The sequence below is a fragment of the Oreochromis niloticus genome, linkage group LG12 (assembly GCF_001858045.2).
Source record: "Oreochromis niloticus isolate F11D_XX linkage group LG12, O_niloticus_UMD_NMBU, whole genome shotgun sequence".
Lineage (NCBI taxonomy): Eukaryota > Metazoa > Chordata > Actinopteri > Cichliformes > Cichlidae > Oreochromis > Oreochromis niloticus.
This window is the reverse complement of record NC_031977.2, coordinates 4,386,516-4,412,928: the sequence shown is the minus strand read 5'-3', so window position 1 is coordinate 4,412,928 and position 26,413 is coordinate 4,386,516. Positions and strand designations below refer to the sequence as shown.

At 44.5% G+C, this 26,413-nt stretch overlaps 1 protein-coding gene across 5 annotated transcripts in view; it reads right to left on the bottom strand.

Annotated features, from left to right (window-relative positions):
* The window catches only part of abca2 (ATP-binding cassette, sub-family A (ABC1), member 2), a 147,139-nt gene that overhangs the window by 33,955 nt on the left and 86,771 nt on the right, over positions 1-26,413 (bottom strand). For all 5 annotated transcript variants that reach the window (XM_005447870.4, XM_019365962.2, XM_025896874.1 and 2 more), the window contains 15 exons: positions 23,884-24,074; positions 21,222-21,372; positions 20,889-21,093; positions 20,629-20,793; positions 19,943-20,123; positions 19,362-19,574; positions 18,837-19,033; positions 18,355-18,528; positions 17,510-17,685; positions 15,358-15,478; positions 14,964-15,254; positions 7,048-7,269; positions 5,398-5,500; positions 4,024-4,349; positions 1,734-1,947 (listed from right to left, as the gene is read on the bottom strand). In XM_005447870.4, coding sequence (XP_005447927.1) covers positions 1,734-1,947; positions 4,024-4,349; positions 5,398-5,500; positions 7,048-7,269; positions 14,964-15,254; positions 15,358-15,478; positions 17,510-17,685; positions 18,355-18,528; positions 18,837-19,033; positions 19,362-19,574; positions 19,943-20,123; positions 20,629-20,793; positions 20,889-21,093; positions 21,222-21,372; positions 23,884-24,074 — 2,930 coding nt within the window. The remainder of the gene's footprint in view (positions 1-1,733; positions 1,948-4,023; positions 4,350-5,397; positions 5,501-7,047; positions 7,270-14,963; positions 15,255-15,357; positions 15,479-17,509; positions 17,686-18,354; positions 18,529-18,836; positions 19,034-19,361; positions 19,575-19,942; positions 20,124-20,628; positions 20,794-20,888; positions 21,094-21,221; positions 21,373-23,883; positions 24,075-26,413) is intronic.

The following is a 26,413-nucleotide window of genomic DNA, read 5'->3' as shown; positions in this document are numbered from 1 at the left end:
TCCAGTAACTTACACTTGACCCAGATGAAACTATGGTGTCCTTTGATGTAGTCTCTCTCTTCACTTGCATACCTACAACAGAGGCAGTGGAGACTGTCAGAAAACGACTACAACAAGACCCCTGTTTAGAAAGCAGAACCAGCTTCACCCTGATCAGACTGCACACTGTTAGACCTCTGCTTCACCACCACATATTTCAAATACAACGAGGGTTTCTACAGGCCCAAACATGGATGTGCCATGGGCTCCCCTGTGTCACCTACTGTAGCCAACCTTTACATGGAGGAAGTGGAAAGAAAGGCTCTTGGCTCTTTCAAAGGGAGAGTACCTAGCCACTGGTACAGATATGTAGATGACACCTGGGCCAAAATCAAGACACAAGAAGTGGAATCCTTCAGTGCGCACATTAACGCCGTGGATAAAAACATCAAGTTCACCAGGGAAGACACAAAGGATAACTGTTTGCCTTTCCTGGACTGTGCTGTGAACATTGAAGAGGATGGAAACCTCAACATTGAAGTTTACCGGAAGCCCACACACACGGACCAGTACCTCCTCTTTGACTCCCACCACCCTCTGGAAAACAAACTTGGAGTAATTAGGACCCTACACCACCGGGCAGAACATGTTCCCTCTAAGCCTGAAGGGAAAAAGAGGGAACACACACATGTAAAGGAAGCACTTAAAACATGCGGTTATCCTAATTGGGCGTTTATAAAGTCAGCAAAGATGCACAGAAAAGAAGATCAGACACCAGCTAGAGAAAATCGGAAGGACAAACAGAACAGCACTGTTGTTCCTTATGTAGCCGGTGTATCAGAGAAATTCAGGAGAGTCTTCTCCAAGCACGACATCCCAGTGTACTTCAGACCCAGCCACACACTCAGACACAAACTGGTTCATCCACATCCATTTTCACGCCTTGGCTCGTGTGATTAGGCAGAGGATCAATACTGGGTCCATGACTCTCTTAGACACTCCCATAGAGCTTAAAAATCTGGGACTCTCCACCAGTTGCTCTTAGAACTAAAAAAGCTTCTCGGATGGGAGATAAAACGTCTTCAAGCAACTTAAAGAAGTCCAGACGCTTTTCTTTCCGAGTTCCTTAGACTATAATGACCTGAACTGAGAACCTTCACAGACATGACAATGATCCCAAACACTGCCAGAGCACTAAGCAAACCTTAATAGAAAAAACACTAAGCACCAGTCATGGATTGGCCTCCCCAGAGCCCAGCATTACTGAAGCAATGTGGGATCATCTCGACAAAAATTGGAAGAGAGAACATGATGAAAACAGCCAACATCCAAAGAAGAGCTTTGGGATATCCTTCAAGAAGCCTGGAGAACTATTCCTGAAGATTACCTAAGAGAGCTTAGGCTGTGTGGAAGAATATAGAACTGTACAAACTCTGTTTTTGCCTTACATGCTGTGTCTCTGTGTGTGTTCACACATGTTTCAATAATGATGCCTGCTGTGTACTCTGAGGGGAGCTCGCAGCTGCTCTTCTTGCCTCAGGCTCTCCATTAATGCACAATGTCCTGAGGTCCCAGTAGCAGCCCATGATGTATAACTTAAATGTTATATGTTGTAATTCTATTTAAACTAAGGTGATCCAACTAGTATTTTGTGTAATTAGATTCTACACTGAAAAGTCAAAGCAACAGTTTGCAGTACGTTGTCAGTATTTCTGTTCTGTGGCTCAGTTGAGTTGGTCAGGCAGCAATCCTACCTGTGCAGCCGCACTCTGTCTGATGTGAAAAGCAGATATTCAGAGACGTTCCGGCCTGTGATATCCACCATAATGTCACCGGTCACCACCTTCATGAGAGGGGGTTGTCCTCCTACCCCACTGGGACAGGAGAAGCCTGTCCCCTGCATAGAGCAGACGCAGCGCACCGGCTCATGGATGGACAAGGGAAAGGTAGGTGGAGATGTAACAGGCTCTAAGCAAAAGTGAAAGAGTCATCATTCATTCAGCTGATCTTTTTCTTAGTCCACATGGACTTCTCAAAGCAGAAAAAGCACAGGGGGAATAAATTATGTTAGAAATTATTTATTAGCTCTCCCAATGAGCCAAGACACTGTTCAAAGTGAAATGTAGGCATCAGTACACCTGTCTATTAGTCCATATTAGCAAAATATAATAAGATAATAACAATATTCTGCTTAAAAATATGAAAGGAACACTTTGTAATCAAAGTATGGCATCACATAAATTAAACTTGGTGATCTGGTCAGGTAAGGAGCAGAGGGGGTTATTAATCAGTTTCAGCTGCTTTGGTATTAATAATATTAACAACAGGTGGACTAGATGGGCAACAACGAGACAACCCCCAAACAGAAATGGTTTTACAGATGAAGGCCACTGACGGTGTTTGTCTCCTTATCTTTTCTGACTGCAGGGTCAGCGTCATTACTGGTGGCATGAAGCACTACCTGCACCCTACAGAGGCTGCACAGGCAGGCCAACTCCTACAGCGAGGCACATCAAGACATTTCATTACCAGAGGTTAGCTGTATCTCAGCATGCCAGGAGACACTAGGGATGAGTATCGTTTAGGTTTTATCCGATTCCAGTGCCAAACCGGTACTTTTGAAACGGTGCTTAAAGAATGGAAAACACAAACTTTGTCCTAAAACCTCTCATGGTTAGCTGTTTTGTTGTTGTAAAAAGATAACAATGTTAGCCTTTTCTGCAGCTAGGGGGCATATATGGTATCATTCTATCAAGCAAGAAGACAGCCGCATGTAACTACGACGGTGTTTGCTAGTTCACCTTACATGCATTAATGTAATAATGTGGTTAGCCTACTCAACGTAAATTACACACGAACAACATGAAGCTACTCGCCCAGAGAAGAACGGCTGCTGCTGCCATCATCATCCGTCATCATTTCTGCTACACTGGCAGCGCTAGGGGCCAGGACTCTCCTCTACGGGTTCTTGGGGGATGTTGCTAACTCCGGGTCCAATAACAGGCACCATACCCGCAGTAGATGTGCTCGGTGTGAGGTCTTGCAGCAAGCTATCAAATACAGTGCTTTTGAAAAAACGCTATGCGTCGCCAGGTGTTTCATCAGATTCGAGGTGTTACCTCCTTTGACAGTATCACAGTATCAGCTTAAAGCACTTGTTGCAGGCTGCTGAGTTTGCATCTTTTGCTGTGAAGTACAGCCAGACTTTTGATCGCTTCGCCTTGGGCAGAAAGTCCTTAACCCATCAGCCCTGTGGTCACTGCCCAGCACCGTGGAGCCTGACTGGCCTTTGCCATAACATACTAGAGTTGGCAGGTCCAGTAGTGGTGCCCTGTTATTATTACCGTAAGACAGACATGAAAGGGCCCGGAGAAGCCATAGAGAAAGTTATGCAGTCTGTAACATCAACCAGTATGACCAGTTTGCTGGTTAGTCAGTGATGGTCAGGCAGATGCACAAGCCTATGCAGGCTAGGCAGCTGTCAGTGACAGTGGGTCCTGGGTTCCTCCTGGTGCATCCAGGCAATTCTCGGAGGAACTGATACTACTTAGTGGCCCCCAGTCTTCCCTTCAAATAGAACACCTGTGGGAGAATATCTTCTGCTTCTGCACATCAGACTGTCCAGATGCTCACTGGTGTGTCCAGATCTGGCAGGAGATATTCCAGGAGACTGTCATCTCATTAGAAGGATATTTCGACATTGTCAGGCATGCATACAAGCATGTGGGGGTCATACAAAATAGTGACTACCATTTTGCTGCAATCAATTTTTCCACCAAATATACTTGCATGCTGCATTATTTTTTCACTATGACTTCTGGGGTGCCTGACTTCAGCCCTCTGTAGCTTGATGATTTTCATCAAATGATGTGTGATCCTTCATTCTTAATATATTACCTGGACCACATCACCTTAGACATCCAGCATGATGATGTGTTTTCAAAGTGTTCCTTTAATTTTTTTTAGTTTTAAGTCAAGTCTTGATTTTCAGATATACAGCTACACATGTTAAATGGGTTGCACACATATTATGGAAGCACTTACTATGAACTGTAATTGGAGGAGTGACTGTTTGGTTCCACAGACCGTCCTGAAAATTAGAGTCTGGGTCATCTGAAGGTGCTGGCGAAGGTGGTGGGGGGACAAAGTTGGAGAGGGGGACGCCCTGAGTGAAGGAGTCCAGACACATAGAATCAAAGTATCTGGCAGCTAGGGTTTTGGAGTTATTGGCGTTGGGGTTGAGGGTTTGTGCCAGCTGGTCCAGGGTGCTGTTGAAGGGGGTCTTGAGGATACAAGTAGCACCGATACCCGAGGGCAGGCGGAAGGTGTTGATGATCTTCTGTGGGCTGGCGTCTGGTGACAGCTTGTTCCTGAGAGTGGACCAAAGATGTGTCAGTGACATTTCTTTCTGTTCCACTGTGTCAATGTTGACTTGAGCAAATTGCTGCTGTGCACCAGGATTTTGTTTAAAGTAACAGCTTATTTCAACATCTAAAGGCTCCAGTATTTGGATTAATAAGATTTCTCTTGGTTAACCTTGCTAAGCTCTGCTCGAGGTCGAGGTGACAGGACTCCATGGAGTAATATATAAGATTATTTGAATGAGTTAGTCCATGACCCTGAACCATAGTTATGCGTGGCACACTCATCGCTGACAGTCCTGCTAACACAAGGCTATATCATTTTTAACACAGGTCACTTTGGCACACACTGTTGTGTGTAAGGGTGACAGTGGCAGGCATAAACAATCAGCACATACATCTTCAATCATAAAAATGAGATGAAATCAGTTCCCTGGTCTCACTGCAGCCATCACACAACTTTAGCATGTGCCACATATACTGAAACAAATCCTTTCATTACTGATGTAGAGATGATTCACTACATGGCACCAGAAACCCTTTATATGTCTTGGTAGAGCTTTCTTATATGCAGCTGTTTACTAAGCAAGAGACAAGTTGGTACAGCAGTGTGGGGACTTACGTAGGACAGTTATAATCAGGGCACCTACACTAATTAAACCTGACAGACAGTTTAGTATAAATAATATCAAGCATGTTGACTTTTGATTTGCTGTAAATATGACGCGATGTTCCAGTTTAATTCACAGAAATACTTGGTCAAACACAGTTTTTTGCCTACACACTGTTATTTGTCAATCAAGTTGCTGTACCTGCTTTACTTCAGGCTAGCTAGCACTGGAGTGAGCATAAACAGTTACTTTTTAGTGTTGAGTAATATAAAAGTGAAACACAAACAGTTTCTGTTTGGTAAATGTACAGCTGCTGAGTTTCACAGGGAAAAACCCAGAAATGTGTAGTAACTTCACTGTCAAAGAAACATCTGCAATATTTAGTTTTAATAATAAAAATCTGCATGAGTCATATGAGTTTATCAGTAAATTAAACATCATTCTACCTGTACTGGGGTCTGTCTTCATTGGCATAAGGGATGAAGTTGCCTCTCGGTTGGGTATAGTTATGATACTGAGATGGGGACAAGATCAAGGGTGGCAAATCTCCTGTAAAATAATTCACACAGAAAATTAATCCATTAATCAGGGATCTTTTTACATAGATTTTACAGCTAATTGTAAAAATAAAGTGCAATGAGCCCTAGAAACCATGTGCAAGGTCGACCCATGCATTCCATTAGTTTAGTAGCTCCACTGTTTTAACTGTTGAATGAATAAAATAAACAAATAATTTAAATATCTGCAATATCTACTGAAGTGAGCATGCTCACCAGCTACTGCTACCCTCCACCCTGGTATATCCCTCATTCTTCGTAGCTGGCTGCAGGAGTTCCACAATTTGAAAAGCAAAACGAGTCACATTGAGCCAAACTGTGACTCATAACAACAAGATGACAAAGTGATGCTTTCAGTCTATGATTATTGATGCCCTCCGTTTCTAAAAATGAAAGCATAAGATGATTATTTAACTACGCTGCTCTGTTCATATATAAAATGTAAAATTTAAATTTAAACATGAATTAATTAATTGCTAGATCGTGCAATATGCACCAATTAATACAATACAATGAACAGGCATGGAGCACTGTGACTATGCAACAATATGTATGTGAGTGTGTTTCTGCTACAAGTATGGGGGGGCTTCTAAACATTTCAGGTGATTAATGAGGTCAGTGAAAAGCCGCTGCAGGACACGGACATGAATCTCTAGCACTGTTTGTAAAACTCCTGGTCTTCCTCGCCATTCACGCTTTCCAAAAAAAACCCAACAATCATGGTGGCAGCGATCACAGTCTCGCCTGCTGACTAAATGTGCGGCATTACCCGTTTGACCCGCTGCATTCTGGTTCAGGTTACAGGTCAGTCAGGTTCCAGACCTCAAGACTCACAAACAGCTTCTTCCACTGGGCCATTCAGACACTATCCCCCCACACCCCACCCTGCCAACCCACCTCAACAATCTGGTCTAAGTAACCCTCATCAGTCACTCACACATGGACTCAGAGTCCTTTGCACTACTTCTAAACGCTTTGCAACCTGTTCTCCAAAATGTGCTTTTCTGTTGTTTGTATATATTTGTTCCTGCTGTCTTACCATTGATACTTTATTGTCGTTGTCAATCGTGCAGGAGTAAAGGGCTATTCTATTCTATTCTATTCTATTACTCAGTTTCTCTGCTGCTAATCTTAGTGTACCCCCTTCATGATTCATTTTAATACTTTGGTTCAAACATTTGTCTTGTAAAGTTTTATCCACATATTTTACATTTTCAAAACTGAACTTTAAGTTTTTATATTTTAGGAAGATGTTTACAAACAAAGACTGTTCGATGAATGTGAAATTGAATACAGTTTTATTTACATATGGCCAAATCACAACAACATATATCATCTAAACTGCTGAGAGCCAGCTTAGCCGTTCTAAATAGCTGTACTTGTAAAGTATTAAAAGTTGTGTACAAAACTGTATTCACCATAATCTAAATATTGAACTGTTTAACAGTATATAGACAACTTCTGCAGTCCTGTTTATCTTCTTGGTAAGGCAGGACAGCAGCAATATTAAAACCTACCAAAGAAGAAGTAAAATCTCACCAATCTCGGGCACAGATAATGCCACGGTCATGGCCACACAGACAAAGAAGGCAGGCAGGAGGATCTGAGAGAAGAGACCCTTGGTGTTCCTCTTGGCACAGTGAAACCTCTTGATAATAAGTCCATGAAATTGGCTTAATTTCAACCACCAACCCTCCAACTTGAATGTGCCCTGCCCTTCCAGCACCTCTGGCTCTGGTGACGAGGGGTTCTCTGCATCTCCTAAAGTGAAAAAGTGAAAACATGAAATAGACAAACTGACAAAATATTGAAGAGAACAGTAATCACAACGCCTGTCTGTATGATTCTGTAGTGCTCACACTATTTTGGTCACTATGAGCATTTTTATTCGAGAAGCATGAGCAAAACTTTTTAAAGAAAAAAAGATCTAAAGAAAAAAAAACCTAAGAAAAAAACATTTAATATTGTAGCATTGTTACTTGTATTTATTAACTAATAAACTCATGAAAATATTCACCTAAATTTTGACAATATAAGTCACTAAAACCTGAAACAAGCTATGAGATTCATGGTTTTGAGCACTCTGATTTCTAAACGTCTTTTCTAATGGAAGCATCTAAACTCATGATGAGAGTGATAACTGCGTGTTTTTATAAAACAAAAAGTCTATTCTTTCCATTAAAAATGTACTCAACTTTAAGTCATCTTAGATAAAGATTTAGATTTAAAAGCTGTGCACACCTGTTTGTTCAGTTATCTTAAATTCTGTTAGACGTGAATGGAAGTGCCTGTGAACTGCCATGTTTATATCCCTCCACAGATATTCTGTCTGTGCTTTGGCTGACATTTTATCCATTCAAACATTGCATGTGTCAGGCAGTGGTCAGGGATGGAGGCTCTGGCAGTCTGATCCCCAGATATCGAGGCTGGCTGCTGGAACATGAAATGCCACCTCTCTGGTGGGGAAGGAGTCTGTGTTAGTGTGTGAGGTTGAGAGATACTAGCTACTGTGTGGCAAGATCAGCTCAACACATGGCTGTGGTTTGGAACCAGTCTCCTGGAGAGGTCCTGGACTGTTTACATCACTGCTCCATCTAGTCACTCTGTCATCTTACTTGGAGACTTCAACACTCACGTGGACAATGGCAGTGAAACCTGAAGGGGGGTGAATGATCCGAACCAGATCAGGGTTCTGTTTTTGGCTTCTGTGCAAATCACAGTTTGTTCATACTGAACACAATTTTTGAACATAAGGGTGCCCATATGCAGACATAGTACCGGAACACCTTAGGTTGGTGATGTCATGGTCGGGGGTCCTGTGTCTGTGGAGTCTGTGTGTGTGATGCTCGGGTAGCCACACCCCCAGGCTGGGCCATCACCGGCACACCTGCTTTCCATCGGGGTGATTACCTGAAGGACTACTTAACCCTGCTCTGACGGATGCTCCACGCCAGTCCGTTAATCACCTCTCTGTGGTAACTAGACCCCCGCGAAAGTGTTGTGCTAATGTCTTATTTGAACTGCGTTAAATCTGCCTTCTTGTGTTTAGATTTCGATCCGGCGTCCAGTATCTGCCACCTGCCTGTCCTCCTGCTCAATTGGATCACCTGGTGCATCATCTGGCCTCATCACTAACTCCACGGATTTCCTTCCCACGGACTTTCACACTTTCCTCCCGAGCCCCACGGTCCCACTCCGATCGTAAGCCAACTACTCTAACCCTGTCTTGTTGTGTTCCCCTGCTTCCCGGCTCACTAGTAATTTTCTCCCCTTTCTGTTGCAGCCTCCCACGATCCCGATTCTGGCTTCCTCGCGTCATTTTTTTCCCCGGGTTTTTTCAGTTCCTCGTTTGCTTCTCTGTTTTTCCCGGGTCGCCTTTTGTTATTATAATAAAGTGTTTTTCCTGCTAGCACTTAAGTCTGCTTTTGGATCCTTTGGTGCTCGCACGCCTCGGCACATGACAGTACGGCCTGGCCAGAATGGATCCAGCAGACCCAATACGCTCAGCTATTAGTAAGCAGGGTGCCATGCTCAGCCGGCACGATCAGTTACTTCAGTCGATTCAGAATCAGTTCCAAGAACTTAGCGAGACACAGGGCGAGATGCACGCAAAACAACCCGACCCGGCGTACCGTGGTGCGACGTCTCCGCCGCCGGAACCCTTCCATGGCGAATTGGACCAGTGTGGGGGGTTCCTTTTTCAGTGTACTCTTTTCTTCAGTCGCATGCCACTCGCCTTCCCCACTGATGCGGCCAAGATTTCCCACTTTGTGGGACTGTTGAGGGGAAGAGTGTTGGCGTGGGCTGATGCATATTTATCTTCCAACCCGATACATAGTGCGATTTCGATGACTTCCTCGAAGAATTTAAAGCAACCTTCTCTCCTCCGGTTTCTGAGGATGATGCCGCTCAACAGCTATTGGAGCTCCGCCAAGGCAGGCGTAGTATTGCGGAATATTTGGTGGAGTTTCGCACCGTGGCAGCCGCCGTGGGCTGGCCCGATTCACCCCAAGGGGAATTTTCTTACGTTCCCTGAATGATCAAATGAAAGATCAACTCACATTTTACGAGGCAGCTAAATCATTCGAGGATTTGGTCTCTCTCGCCCGTAAAATAAATAAGCGCCTGCGGGAGAGAGAGACCGAACGGCATCCCAAACCGCCGAAACCCGTGTTGCGCCCGGAGTTCCGCGTGTCACCGTCCCTGTCCCCGTTTGATTCCCCAGCAGCGTGCGCTCGCTCACCATCACCTCCTCCGCCGGAGCCGATGCAGATCGGGCGCTCTCGGCTCTTGCTGGAGGAGAGGGAACGCCAGTTCGAGCTTGTTCTGCCTAGCTAATTGTTTGAGATCGGCAGTCCCCGCTCCACCAACAAATCCGTCCCCACCTGTTTCACAAGCAGCTGACAGTTCCTCCATCCCACCCGAGTACCATGATTTACAGGAAGTGTTTAACAAGGACAAGGCTCGCTCCCTACCGCCTCATCGCCCATATGACTGCGCCATTGACTTGTTACCTGGAGCCCTGCTACCCTCTAGCAGGTTGTATAACCAGTCTCGCACTGAGAGGGAGTCGATGGAGAACTACATCCAAGAATCACTAGTGGCAGGTATTATTCGGCCCTCTTCTTCCCCAGTCGCTGCAGGCTTCTTCTTTGTGGGGAAAAAGGACGGTTCGTTGCGGCCGTGCATAGATTACCGGGGCTTAAATGACATCACAGTAAAGAACAAATATCCTCTTCCGCTAATTAACTCTGTTTTTGAATCTCTCCAGGAAGCCATTGTCTTCACGAAGTTGGATCTGCGAAACGCATACCATCTGGTCCGGATAAGAGAAGGGGATGAGTGGAAGACTGCTTCTAACACTCCACTGGGCCACTTTGAGTATTTGGTCATGCCGTTCGGCTTAACAAATGCCCCTGCGGTTTGTTTTTGTATATTTGGATGACATCCTAATTTTTTCCAGGACCATGGAGGGGCATCGTGTTCACATCCGGAGTGTGCTGCAACGGTTACTGGAGAACAGACTATTTGACAAAGCAGAGAAATGTGAGTTCCACGCCTCATCAGTTTCCTTTTTGGGCTATATCTTAGCAGGAGGGCAGGTGAAGATGGACCCAGCAAAGATCAAGGCAGTTCTGGAGTGGCCAGTCCTGGATTTGCGGAAGAAGCTTCAACGCTTGCTCGGGTTTGCAAACTTCTACCAATGTTTCATCCGAAACTACAGTCAAGTCGCCACGGCTCTCACTCGCCTCACTTCTTCTAAGGTACCTTTCACCTGGCCCCCGGAGGCCCACACAGCGTTCACTAAGTTAAAAGAACTGTTCACTTCGGCGCCCGTTCTAGTCCACCCCGACACCACTAAACAATTCATCGTTGAGGTGGACGCGTCCGACACCGGAGTCAGGGCGGTTCTCTCTCAGCGGTCTGGGCCTCAAGGTAAGCTCCAGCCGTGCGCCTACTTCTCCCGCCGGCTCACTCCTACTGAAAGAAATTATGATGTAGGAGATAGGGAGCTCTTGGCCATAAAACTTGCTTTGGAAGAGTGGCGCCACTGGCTAGAGGGAGCCGTGCAGCCTTCTCTCATATGGACTGACCATAAGAATCTGATTTATCTCAGGACTGCTAAAAGATTAAACTCCCGACAAGCCCGCTGGTCTCTGTTTTTTACCCGCTTTAACTTCACTCTCTCTTATCGCCCAGGCTCACGGAATGGCAAGCCAGATGCGCTCTCCCGTCAGTACTCCCCAGACACGGAAACATCGTCACCAACCACCATTCTCCCCCCCACCTGTGTGGTGGTCGCCCTCTCCTGGGATATTGAGGAGGTTATCCGCCAGGCCCTCCCGGGAGACCCCGACCCAGGTACTGGACCTCCCGGGCGATGTTTTGTCCCCGCTGCTGCCCGTGGAGCAGTAATTCACTGGATCCACACCGCACGTTTTTCATGTCACCCTGGTGTGAGTAGAACCATTGATCTTCTCAAACGACATTTCTGGTGGAAGACTTTAAGAAAGGATGTGAAGGAATACGTGTCTGCTTGCGCTGTTTGCGCCCACAATAAATTATCCACTAAGCACCGGGTAGGCCTGCTCCACCCGCTCACCACGCCTCACCGGCCTTGGTCTCATATTTCATTAGATTTCGTTACAGGTCTTCCCCATTCCTCGGGAAAGAGCGTCATCCTCACCATAACCGACCGATTCTCTAAAGCGGCTCACTTCGTTCCGCTTGCAAAACTACCCTCCGCCTCTGACACAGCCCAAGCCCTGATTGAGAATGTTTTCCGGCTCCATGGTATTCCCCTCGACATTGTCTCTGACCGGGGCCCGCAGTTTACCTCACAAGTGTGGAGGACCTTTTGTTCTATTCTGGGCGCGAGAGTTAGTTTAAGCTCTGGTTTCCACCCACAATCTAATGGCCAGACTGAGCAGCTTAACCAGGAGCTAGAGGCTGCGCTACGATGCGTAGCATCCCAAAACCCCACCTCCTGGGTCACCTATTTGCCCTGGATGGAATACGCTCATAACTCACTTACCTCGTCTTCCACTGGTTTGTCCCCGTTCGAAGCTTCCCTTGGTTATCAGCCTCCACTTTTCCCTGAAAATGAACTCGATCTCGCAGTCCCCTCTGCACGGCATCATCTCCGGCGCTGCCAGCGGGTCTGGCACAGGGTCCGCCAAGCTCTCCTGCGGACGAAGGAACAACACACGCCATGCCAACTGCCGTCGCACCACCGCCCCCGAGTACCAGCCAGGGCAGAAGGTCTGGCTAGCTGCCAAGAATGTTCCGCTGCGCGTGTCATCCCGGAAACTAACCCCCCGCTTCATCGGTGCGTATGAAATTGATGCTGTCATTAACCCAGCGGCAGTTTGGCTCAAGCTCCCTGTTTCCTGGCGCATACATCCCACGTTCCACGTTTCCCAGATCAAACCTGTCCACCACAGCCCGTTGTGCCCTCCGTCCGAGCCCCCTCCCGCCCAGCTTATCGACGGTCACCCGGCCTATACGATCCGGCGGATCGTGGATGCGCGCCGGCGCGGGCGGGGTGGCAGTACCTGGTGGATTGGGAGGGGTACGGTCCTGAGGACCGTCTCTGGGTTCCACGGTCCTTCATTCTGGATCCTTCCCTCATTGCTGACTTCCGCGCTTCTCTCCCCAGGCAGCACTCCGGTCGGTCACCAGGGGGCGACCCTTGAGGGGGGGTACTGTCATGGTCAGTGGTCCTGTGTCTGTGGAGTCTGTGTGTGTGATGCTCGGGTAGCCACACCCCCGGGCTGGGCCATCACCAGCACACCTGCTTTCCATCGGGGTGATTACCTGAAGGACTACTTAACCCTGCACTGACGGATGCTCACTAACTTTCTGTAACTAACTTTGGGATTTCCTTCCCACGGACTTTCACACTTTCCTCCCGAGCCCCACGGTCCCACTCCGATCGTAAGCCAACTACTCTAACCCTGTCTTGTTGTGGTCCCCTGCTTCCCGGCTCACTAGTAATTTTCTCCCCTTTCTGTTGCAGCCTCCCACGATCCCGATTCTGGCTTCCTCGCATCATTTGTTTCCCCGGGTTTTTTCAGTTCCTCATTTGCTTCTCTGTTTTTCCCGGGTCGCCTTTTGTTATTATAATAAAGTGTTTTTCCTGCTAGCACTTAAGTCTGCTTTTGGATCCTTTGGTGCGCGCGCGCCTCGGCACATGCCAGGTGATCAGTTTTCTTATTGTATTATCAGATTTCTGATCTATCCAGAACATTCACATGAAGAGAGTGGCTAGAGCTGTCAACTGACCACTGCCTGGTAATGAGTTGGATCAGGTGGTGGGGGAGGATATTGAACCTGGCACCCCTAAATGTATTGTGAGAGTGCCCTGGGAATGCCTGGTAGAGGCTCCGTTCTGTGAATTCTTCAACTCACACCTCTGGCAGAACGTTGACAGCAGTCTGAAGGAGGCTGGGGACATTGAGTCTATATCAACCATACTCTCCACCTCCATTGCTGAGGCTGCGACAAAGAGGTTATTGCCTGTTGTGGTGGTAATCCCTGAACCAAATGGTGAACAGAGGAGGTAAGGGTAAACCTCAAGCTGAAGAAGAATTTTTATTGGGCTTAGTAGACAGTGGGCAGCTGATGGTTACCAGCAGACCAAGAGAATGCAGCTCGTCCAGTAGCTGAAGCAAAAACTTGGTTGCTGCAGCAGTTTGATGAGGCTTTCAGTTTGTTTTGAAGCAATTCTGGCAAACGAGTGATACATGAGGGGAAAGCAGAGCACTACTTACACAGTGTGTAGTGGGTGTGGGTGCTGCTGACTTGAACTAATGACGTAGTCAGGCATTGCAAAGGAATACTTTAAATGTGTTAATCCACTGACACATCTTCTGTAGAGGACCCAGAGCCTGGCCATGCCCTTGGGGTGGAGGAGGTTTGCCCTGAGTTAGTAAAGGCTCCAAATCTTGTAGGGCTGTCTTGATTGATACTCCTCTGCAGCACTGCATGGAGATCTGGGGTGGTGATTCCTATCTTTAAGAAGGGGGGGATCAGAGAGTTTCCTTCAATTCAATTCAATTTTATTTATACAGCGCCAAATCACAACAACAGTCGCCTCAAGGTGCATTATATTGTAAGGTAGACCCTACAATAATACATACAGAGAAAAACCCAACAATCATATGACCCCCTATGAGCAAGCACTTTGGCGACAGTAGGAAGGAAAAACTCCCTTTTAACAGGAAGAAACCTCCGGCAGAACCAGGCTCAGGGAGGGGCGGGGCCATCTGCTGCGACCGGTTGGGGTGAGAGAAGGAAGACAGGATAAAGACATGCTGTGGATAATTACAAGGGGGTCACACTCCTCAGCTTCCCTCGAAAGGTCTATTCTCAGGGACAGTTTGTCCATTAGTCAAACCTCAGATGCAGGATGGAACGATGCACTTTTCTCAGTCTAGAGCTGCTACTTCTCCATATCAGAAGAACATATCAGACATCTGACAAGGATGCTGCCTGGGTACCTCCTAGGTGAGGTATTGTCAGCATGTCCCATCGACAGGAGGCTTTGGAGCAAGTCCGTAACACACTGGTGGGGTGAGGTGGCTGGGGAGGGGGAGATCAGGGCTTTTCTGCTTAGGCTGTTGCCCCCATAACAAGAGAGGGAAGGATGGACGGATGATTGACTTGTTCTTTTATTAAGGTCATTTTTCTCCCAAATTTTAGATTCACTGTCACTCTGCATCATCTGGTCTCCAGCCATCATTTCTTGACACATTTTAAAGATGCTAAAACCAGTAGAGTGCACCACGCCATCATTTGCCTCAACAGAGTAAGAGAATGGTTTTGTAAAGATTTTTTTTTAATAAACCAGCAAAAAACAAACAAAAACATGTTTTCAATTTGTGTATTAATTAATGAAGGATATGGCAAAGAACAATCAAACAAGAGCACAACTGCTGTTGTTGTTGTCTTACCCTGGAGGCTAGCAGAGTCAGCCCCCTGTCTGTTGTCAAAGAGTGGACAGTAATCTCCATAGAAGTCGGTATATAGCCCTCCTTCATCGCCTCTTACTGAGCCGACAGATGAGGAGGACATTAGAGAAGACTGGCTCTGGCTTAGTGTGGAGCACTTCACCAGATTGTTTAGTTCCACCGTTGGCTTTTCAGGCTCCACTTGGGATCCTGTCTCACACTGTGGTCCCCCAAAACCTTCTGAACCGATTGACGATTTCCCTACAGAGCTCCCTCCTGGTGAACCCTTTATGTCTGCCCAGAGATAATAGGAGTGGGAAAAAGGTAATCATGTCAGCCATGTGCCAACTGATGAACTCAAAACACACATATGAACATATAAGAAACATGCGCTCACCAGCATCACTGTTTTCAAGAGACTGGTCCTCTTCAGACACTTTGAGAAAGACCTCCTCTAAGGTGGTGTCCATTACCCCAAAGCTAGTCAGTGCCAGAGTGTCCAAGCTCTTCTCTAAAGCCTGGAGGTACAAAGGCAAATTGGTATATAAGGCAAAATGAGAGTTTGTACACTTCTAACAAGCTTCAAAGACAATCTTTATGTATGACCACCTTTATTCTTCAGCACAGCCTGAACTCTTTAAGGCAAGCTTTCTTTTATTTTATTCTGAAGTAGTCTTCAGTTATACAGGCTTTTTAAAGAATATTCCAAAGCTTATCTGTGGATGTTTGCTGCCTTTTTCTTCATTTTCTGTCAAGATCATTCCACACCGCTACAATAATATTAAGTTCCTGGGTCTGAGCAGGTCAGTGAATGGCTGATAGTGTTTCACTGGGGATTTGTCTAAAAATGAAACACTTGGCTTCATTGTTAAGGTCTGTTTCAGTCTAGTTCTTGCACAACTTGGCATACTTCCTTAAGAATGGCTTCTTGACAGCCACTCTTACAGTGAGATCATTTCTGATGAGACTTCAGCAAGGATGCTGAAGTCTCATCAGCCCGTCATTTGATTGGTCAAATGACGGGCTGGGTGCATGTAGTCCTATGTCAGGTGCTGTATTTTTTCCCCGTTTGTAAAGGACATGGCTTTTAGATACTGTTCATCTGCTACGGGTAGTTTTCATACTTGTTATTAATCTCTGTCTCTCTTCCACAGCATGTCTTTATCCTGTCTTCCTTCTCTCACCCCAACCGGTCGCAGCAGCAGCACTCCCTGAGCCTGGTTCTCCTGGAGGTTTCTTCCTGTTAAAAGGGAGTTTTTCCTTTCCACTGTCGCCAAAGTGCTTGCTCATAGGGGGTCATATGATTGTTGACTTTTTCTCTGTATGTATTATTGTAGGGTCTACCTTACAATATAATGCTCTTTGAGGCGACTGTTGTTCGGTGCTATATAAATAAAACTGAATTGAATTGAATTTTGTAGGCCTTTATGGGTCTTCTTTTGTCCACTTGTCCAGTTTGTCCATTTCTTTGAAGACACTGCACACCATGCTAAGATCTGCCAAGGTTTTGGGGTACTACAGCATTGTTAAAAAGTATTTACCCTCTTCCTGTTTTTTGTTTTTTTTAATGTCACACTTACAGCCATAGTCCTGGGTCTTTGTACTAGCATTTTGAGTTCAACATTTTAGTACTACCTATCACTGTGTGGTTTCCACATCTTTGTTCTTTATTTATGTCATTTTAAGTTTTTATTATATCCCATTTAGTTTTTTCATTCTCAGTTTCGGCTGTCTCCTTTTTGGAACATGTATATTTGGCTAGGCCTGAGCCTGGGCCTTGCTGAGCCCTGCCCACTGCAGGCCATGGTCATGGAGGGTGGGGGTTTCCCCTCCCTACTGCTACTCATTTGTAGTTGCTTCCCCTGGCTTGGGCCTCTTTGGTGCCCGGTGGGGGGTCTGCTTGGTGCAGGCCAAATCCATCCATTCATCCATCCATCGATTATTAATCCACGGCCCTCTTCCACAGTTGTACTGTCTTCCTCCCTGCACGGCCGACCTATCACAGCGTATTACTGCTCCTTGCTGAACCTGGTTCTGCAGTTACTTCCTGTTAAAAGGAAGTTCTCCTTCCCACAGTCACCAAGGGAGTTGTTTTTTGTATTATTGCAGAGTTGTTAGTTTACAAAAGCACCTTGAAGCAACCGTGGTTGTAATTTGGTGCTATATAAATAAAACTGAATTGAATTAGATTAAATTTAAAACACACTGTCTTTTATGAAATTAGCTTGACCATATATAGAATGCTAACAAACGTAAACATATCAGCACCTACCAGAAAAGTTGTAAATTATCTGCTTTTCTGCTCTACCTGAGCACTCATCATTCACACAAACAATTCTTTCTATTCTTTTTCTACACAAGTGTTTTTGATCAAACATTCACACTCTGATGGATGCATTGATGAGCAACTATAGGTTAGTATCTTGACCAAGGATATTTGGCATACAGACTGGGAGCAGCCAGGGATCAAACTACCAACCTTGCGATCAATAGCCGGCCTGTGAGTTTATTCTGTAACAGAAGAGTTTTCTTTGCTTGTGTAAATGTACCTGAAACAGCCTCTCAAAACAGCCCTTCTTGACAGCCTCAGAAGGCAGCACGTAGGACAGTTCAGTGTTGGAGTCGGACACCAGCAGGCAGGAAGCCACAAACTGACGAATAAACTGGGTGACCTGAACTTCTGAGCAAGGTGACAGAGAGGAGGACGGAGACAGGCTGGGCTGGCCTTAGCATTGAAAGAAAAAACACAAAACATGAAGACTTTTGGTTTTTTGCATGGTGGTGGTGGTGGGTTGGTGGGTGGGTGGGGCACATGTTTGTTGTAGTAATAAACAGGATAGGTCATATTTGCATAGCGTAATGCTCTTCTAGTTGTGTGGTTTTGTTTTGCCTTTCTATTAAAAGCTCTGCTTCTAACATCTTTCTGCTGTGTGTAGTTCAACTGCACACATACACTGAATAAAATGAATATAATTTATGAGGTGCTCCTTTGACTGAACTCTTACCTCATAAATTATTATATTATAATCAGATTATTGATATGAATACTGGATGTACATTTGTGATTAGCATATCAGAACACCGTGCCAGTAAGTATTTTCTACTGTAATTCACCAAAATATAGAAAAAGGTTGTCCTTCCACCTGAGATGACATCTTATGTCAAATAAAACCAATAAAATGCCAAATGTACAAATCGTATAATAGACAAACAATGTATACAGTGTATATGATTGCACTTCTGTGTATACCAGTGCATGCATGCATTAACAAATCATGACCATATGTATCATTAAGGGGCTCTGCTAGAATTCTTAGTGTAAATCTGCAAATGCTCTGTAGCCTGACAGCATCACAGGTGCAGGAAATAAAAACACTATCACACACACACACACCTCGGCCTTCGCTCTGCTTTTTGACCAGTGTCAGCTTGTATCCATCTCCATAAGTGCTCTTGAGAAAGAGTGGGGAGCCACAGCATTTGAGTTTCCCATGTGAGATGATGGCAATGCGATCTCCCAGAAGGTCTGCTTCATCCATGTGGTGGGTAGACAGCAGAATTGTGCGGCCTAAGGCAGAGGAGCCACACACATATGTAGGAGGTGGTTTGGGTTACATTTACCAAACAGGACATCAAAAAAAGGATATAGAGTGCCTCTGCAACAATATTCTGAAAACTGAACACAGACGAGATTTTTTCTCACATGCATACAAGAAATACGAACAGACTGAAGAACATTTAAATATCTTTGGTGAGGATTAAATCCCTGGATTGATGTCATGTCTCGTAGTCTGAAAATTCTGGACTCCAAAGAGAACTTTGAAAAAAGATTCCCCAAAAGCAAGGCACTCTGCACGGGACCTAGGAGTCACTCACCTTGTTTGTACTTGAGAATGAGATCCCAGATGGCTCGGCGGGCATAGGGGTCCACCCCTGCGGTTGGTTCGTCTAGGATGACGGCTCTGGAACCACCAACAAAGGCAATGGCGACAGACAACTTTCTCTTCATCCCACCAGACAATGTCTGCACCAAGCTGTGACGCTTATTGGACAACTCCAGGTCAACAATCATCCTGGACACACACAGACAGAGAGCAAAGCACTTTGCAGCTTGTTGTGTTCTGTTGATTGGTTTTCAGGGAGGACTGAGACTGGTTGAGTGAAAAGTTGTGAGGTTATTTCCATTAGCAAGTTAAACCCTACTGAGTCCCAAACAACTAAACAGCATTAAGCCTGTGCTGATGACCAGGCTGCCTTTATGTATGCACAGTTTGAATTTCCATAAGGGTTCAAGATAGGCTCTTTATCTTACAATAGAAGGTGCCTCGGGGCAACCGTTGTTGTAATTTGGCGCTACATGAATAAAACTGAATTGAATAAAAGCAGCTGACTTGTACTCACTTGTCCATCTCCTTGCAGATGTCTTCTTCAGCCATGCCTTTGAGTCTAGAGTAGAACCAAAGATGCTCCTCCACACTCAGCTTGTCAAACAGGACGTTGTGCTGTGGACACATCCCGAGGTTCTGTCGAATACGCTCCATCTCAGTGCGGATATCGTGGCCATAAATGGTGGCAGAGCCAGATGTGGGCGGGAACAATCCTGTCAGGATCGACCTATGAACGTACAGTTTAGATTACAGGTCACAGTGATACATTAAACAGGATTTGTTGCTTAAATGTTGTTTGGGCCAATATATCTTAGTGATGAATAACTTTAAAAATATCATTTTTTTATATTCTTCCTTTTTTTTGGTTTGTGTATAGCTACAGCAGGCTGAACATTTAAGAACAGATAATGGATTTTTATGTTTCATTAAATAAAAGTCTTATAAAACCTGCATCTCTCTGTGTGATCTAAAACAACATGCAAGAGTAAATTGTAGTTGAAGTCTCCAAAAAAACAAATACAAAGAAGGGTACAGGTCAGAGTGCCGTAGCTGCAGAATAAAAACCATTACTGCATGTTGCACACTGCCTCTCACATTGTAGTGGTCTTCCCAGCTCCATTGTGTCCCAAGAAGGAAACCACCTGGTTTTCATGGAGGTTGAGGCTCAGTTTGTTCAGGGCCAGTTTACTGCCTGTCTTGTACACCTTGGTCAGTTTGTCTATACACACCACCAGGGGAAGGTGGTTGGGCTCCTCCTCTATCCCACGGATCTCCTCTGGAGTTGGAATGACACAGAAGAAAAAGCAGTGTGAACAAAATCTGAATCATTTATAAAAATATAGATTTAAAAAGTGTTTTCTCCATCATTAATTCCACTTCTTTTGTTAAAAGCACTAAGAGGAAGACGAAATAGTAAAGGAGGGGCAAATAATCACGTCTGCAACAGGGAGAGACCCTGTGGTCTGTTCATGGAGATTTGAACTCAGCACTATTAATCACTCGGGACCAATAAGGAAATAAAAGGGGTGTAGCTTGATGTCATTTTGAACTGAACTGTCTCATGTGTCACATTGGAATCTTGAAATTCTGGTCAAACATGCAAACTTGGAAAGGTTCCTTTGTAAGGAAATAATAATATTTAATATTATTATAATATTATGGATGGTTAAATAATATTTATCCCTTTACTAAAGTTTAGGATGGTGTGTATTACAGTGTTTTTAAGCTGATTGACAGAATATGAGAATCTTGTCCTCGAGCACCATATTGTTGGTCTTTACCATTCCTCCGGTGGTCCATCGCACAAGCCTGATCCTCCTCCATCACACTCAGCCTGGCAGCTCCACCTCCGCACCAAGGCCAGTCCCAGGTCTCGACACGGCCACTGCCAGACCAGTAGGACCTCTGCAGTGGGAAGTACCATGGGCGTGGCAGCCCATACATTCCTAATGGAGAGGGAAAAACAATTTTAATCTAATCAACAGAAGATTCCTAAATAAAGTTTGTTGGGAGAAAATCAGAGAGAGGAAGGATTTCACACCTGGATGCACAGCCTCTATGTACCAGGTCAGCACACCGTACACTCCAGCATCAATGATGAGCATCATCATGGAGAGGCCGAGGTTAAAGTCATCGCCTTCTACAGGTGACTGGCTTATGGTCTGCCACTGAATGCCAACACCTGCTACCTCGTATAGAGCAAAATACTTGGAACCAAGGCCAAAAGCTGTGGTAGACATCAGAGACTACAAGAGAAGGAAACAATTTGGATTATCTGATTTCACAGAACAACAGATAAAGAACATTTTACCAATGCACCACAAATTCAAAGAGTTTTTATTGGTGAAAAAGGAAAAAATGTAAAATGCCTTACAGCAATGCATTTCTCGAAGGCAGTGATCTTGTCGTGAGCCACCTCCTCCCTAATGGCCACATACATATAGGGCACATAGCTGAGGAAATAGATGATTCCTCCGCAGGCAGAAGCCAGCTTAGCCTTGGAGTAGATTACTGACACCAGGAAACTGGAAAAAAGTTACGCTTCATTTGTTTCATGACATATTCCACACGTCACAAGTTTTTAAAAACACAATGAGATATGCAGCAAAATCACTAAATATAAAGACAAGGTTCACAATTTCACAAAAATAATCATCACTCTGTGCAATGTTCACTAACATTGAAACTCAAGACACCAGTTTTTCCATATCTGGCAGAAACCTCCAGCACTGAACGAAAAAAAGCCATTGATAACCAAAAGTCATGACCACGAGGCTGACTATAAAATCCTCTTACATTGAAATATTGGCAGCTTAGTATCCATCCATCCATCCATCCATGAATAACCATGTCACAAGGACAGCAGCCTAACAAGAGAAACCCAGACCTAACTCACCCCAGAAACCTCGTCTAGGAAACACTGAGGGATTCTCAGGCTATGGGAGGGACATTTCTCCAGCGTTCCCTGGGTCTCCTCCAGGTAGGACTACATTGCAAAAATGGCCCCAATCGGTCAATCTTTTGCTTCCATCACAGACGCCAAGATACTTAGATTCCTCCACTTGGGACAGCAACTTTTCCCTGGTGGGCACAGCACCTTTTTGCAGTAATCCAACTGGGCGCCCAGTCAGTCTACATGTAGCGCCAAAACACAACACCTACATACAAGGTCTTAAATAATCAGGCCCCATCTTATCTTAATGACCTTGTAGTACCATATCACCCTATTAAAGCACTTCGCTGTTGGTCTGCAGGCCTACTTGTTGTTCCTAGAGTATTTAAAAGTAGAATGGGAGGCAGAGCCTTCAGTTTTCAGGCCCCTCTTCTGTGGAACCAGCTTCCAGTTTGGATTCAGGAGACAGACACTATCTCTACTTTCAAGATTAGGCTTAAAACTTTCCTTTTTGCTAAAGCATATAGTTAGGGCTGGACCAGGTGACCCTGAATCCTCCCTTAATTATGCTGCAATAGGTGTAGGCTGCTGGCAGATTCCCATGATGCACTGGGCGTTTCTTCTTCACTCACCTTTCTCACTCCTCTCTGCATTTAGTTATTAGTTATTATTAATCTCTGGCTCTCTTCCATACCATGTTTTCGTCCTGTCTTCCTCCCCTCACCCCCATTGAGTAGCAGCAGATGTGAGTTCCTCCCTGAGCCTTGGTCTGATGGAGGTTTCTTCCTATTAATAGGGAGTTTTTCCTTCCCGCTGTCACCAAAGCACTTACTCACAGGGTTCATCTAATTTTGGGGGTTTTCTGTTTTCTTTGTATTATTGTAGGTGCACCTTATAATATAAAACGCCTTGAGGCAACTGTTGTTGTGATTTGGTGCTGTTTAAATAAAACTGAATAGAAGATTTGGAGGGTGAAGGTCTCCAGTGCTAATCGGAGCGATCCCCAAACAGGGAGAGTGGCTCCAGCAGATCCCAGGAACAACACCCGAGATCTCTGTCCAGAAGAGCGCAGTCCTAGGAACAGCAAAGATACTGCACAGGACCCTCAAGCTCCCAGGGCTCTGGTAGAGGACCCGAGGATAAAGACTGCTCGCAGGAAGAATGGGCATTTTATTTGGTATATGGTAATAAAGTTACTTCAGGTAATGAAGTAACTCCTTGGTAGAGTTTGCATGCATCTCATCCTGGCATTATGTCTGTAAACACGATGCCTCGAAAAGTTCTGAATCAATTAAAATGAAACGTTGAGTGGGTGGAGAGTTTATATTCAGTCATGTGTATTGTCAACAAGTAGAAAGTACCTCATAAATATTTAAATAGCATTTCACATTTGACAACTGACCTCTTCTTCAAGGTCAACTAAACATTTAAATGTGTTATGAATGCTACACAAGTACTCTCTACATAAATAAGTAATAAAATAGTATAAGTGGGTTTCAACAGGACAAATAACAAAAGCCTGCACTCTTCATGCACTGCAAACTTCTTAAAGTATTTTTAAAAGAATAAAGTAAAAATAATATATGCATATTATAATCTTATTCCCTAAAACCTAAAGAGTAAGCTGCCTTGGTGGAGGTTTGCACTCAGAGTGCTGCTTGTTACTAATGAAAACACTGCCAGGTTTACATATGTTAAAATTCATTACCCCTTATGTTTAAGTGAAAATGGCCAGACAATATCAAACAACATTTGATTGCAGATTCACTGTGGGAAGGAATTTCTTAATCTTAAGATATCAAACTGCTGTCAGAATTAAAAATTAAATTATGCTTTATCCACTGTATCGATGAATGCTAACTGACAATTTCCTAATTTTTTTCAACGTGTGTATACATTTGATTTTTCTAGTCTTTAAATGCACCATGATTTACAAGTCATATTCACATAGCATTTCAGTTCATAAATTCAGCAGACTCATGCACACCAGTAGATATGTTGGATGTCTGGGCAAAACTGACCTTTCAGCCTGTGGTGAGAGTTTCCCCTTCCTATTCTAGTGTCTGAACTGTACTAAACATTAGCTGTTAAGCTGTGGACACTGAGGCATTGAGCCAGAAGAGAGGAATTTATAAAGTCTTACCAGAACATGATAGTAGCCACAGCATAAATGGTAAGGAACAGCCAGATGATGAAGGGATCGCTGTGGAGCAACACCCTTCCATACTTTAAAATGGCTGTGAGAGCAGTGACAGAGATGGACAGCTGCACAAAGCCCGTGATGAACCACGCCACCCAGTGGACTGCATTGTTCAGACCCATCATCTTCATCACCTGACAGAGTGAAACTCTGGTTACTTGCAAGTATGTACAGTAGTGTGAAAAAGTCTTTGCCCCTTATATAACAAAAGTAAACAGAAAATGCAGTTTCTAAATGAAAGTATTTATTAAAAACCCCAAACCTACACGGCCCTGTGTGAAAAAGTGATTGTCCCCTAAACCTGGTTGGCCCTTAGCAGCAACAACTGCACTCAAGTGTTTGTGATAACTGTCAATGAGTGTTTTACACTCCGTGGAGGAATACTGGCTCATCTTTGCAGAATTGTTGTAATTCAGCCACACTGGAGGGTTTTTGAGCATCTCAATCTGAGGTCAGGACTTTGACCATGTCAGAGTCTTCATTTTGTGTTTCTTAGGTCATCCACAGGTGGACTTGTTGCTGTGTTTTGAATCATTGTCCTGCTGAAGCGTGCTTCAGCTTGAGGTCACAAACAGATGGCCAGACATTTTCCTACTGGATGTTTTGGTAGACGGCAGAAATCCTGTTTCCATTTACCACCGCAAGTCTTCAGGTCCTGACACAGAAAAACAGGGGTAACTCTGGCTGGTCGGCTCCTCCTCGGAAGGTTCACCACTATTCTGTGTTTCCAGCATTTGTGGTTCTCTGGAGTCCCACAACTTTAGAAATGGCTTTCTGACCTTTTCCAGACTGAGAAACTTCCATTGTTCAGTCACTCATTGTTTCACTCACATCCTTATTTTTTAATGATAAATTTGGAAAATTTGTGAAAGTGAATTTTGTGAAGTAATGGGAGTGGTAGTATTTTTCCCCATGTTTACCCACTCACACACACCTGCAGCACTTTGAGGTTTTTTAAGGTGACACACACAGAGTTCAGGATTATGTCCAAGTATATTCCAGTATATTCTACATATTTCCACTGGTGGCTTTTGGTTTTGGGTCCTGACTTATGCTGCAGGCATCGTTTGCTTCACAACAAAGCAAATAAAGAAAGTCATCTGTATTTCATCATCATAATCAGTCTGCACAGTGTTTTTGTTTTTTTAATATTATTGTTTTGGTATTTTGTCTTTATTTGACACCAGTAGTGACGACATACGCAGAGAGAGCCCAGGCTGCTGCCTTGTGGCCATGTGTCACACGGTCACCCACTGAGTTATACTGGTGCCCAGAGAGGATATGTTGTACACTGAGAGGTGTGAGCGCGTGTACGATAAACAGAAGTCAAAGATCAGACAGGGACGCCGTAAGCAGGAGGAAAGTGATGATGAGTCCCTGACTGATGAGAGAAACAGCAGAACAGTCAGTTAGTCTTTTTTTTATTAACCTATATAACCTATATAAGATGAAATAAAACTTCTTATGTTTTAAAAGTACTTTTACACTGTTTTATAGATGAGAATTTAATTTTACTTCCATTCAACAAGTTAACATATAACATTTATTTGTTGTAAGGTGTTAATCAATGTAAAAAAAACATAATCTTATCATTAAAAAAGTGAAAATGTAAAAAGTGGCTTGCACAAAATCAAGTTTATCCAAGCAGAATTTGGACCCATGTTTGTGTTGTATTTGTAAGGCTGGCGTGGTCAGCAGTATCAAAGTGATGGCACGCCTGAGAGGAGACAACAACACCGTGGAACAATGTTGTCATGGATTTCGAAGCAACACTGCTTTTCACCAACAGAGGAACACAAAGGAGTCACACAGCTGCGTACACACAGGGAGCAATTCACTTGTGACTTGTTGCAGCTGGTTGCTCGTGCACAGTTTATTCCCCTGGTCTTGGTGAGAGGTAACAGGCAGGGTGAGTATCCTTGTGTTCCCTCAGCTTGCTGCTTGTATGACGGGTTTCTACCAGAGGAGGAGAAAGTCGCTTCATCTTGGATCTGCTCAGTAAGTAAGTAAGTAAGTAAAACTTTATTTATATAGCACCTTTCAAGATAAAAATCACAAAGTGCTTCACAGAAGCTAAAACCTAAAAATAAAAATCAACCAAAAGCAAGTTTAAAAAGATGAGTTTTTAGCATTTTTTTTTTTTTAGCTGTTTTTTGCTCAGGAAATAGATTCTGACCGGACAGGAAAGTTTGTCCGCTGGTCAGACTTCAGATCCAGGAGGAACAGTGCAGTTATCGTCCTAGTTGCAGACACTGGACCAGCTCTTTATCTTCTTATCTATTTGAGGGTGGGTGTGGACGTGGAGACATTCAATCATGTCCCTCAGGTACATGAGTGCTTGGGGCCATTACTGAAAGCCATTCCATCACTGTCCAGCTGTTGTGAGACACTGGTCCACATTACCAGCAATAAGTTGGACTTGTTTCGGGGGTGTTGACACGCATGAAAAATGCTGCGAGCGATTTTATCACTG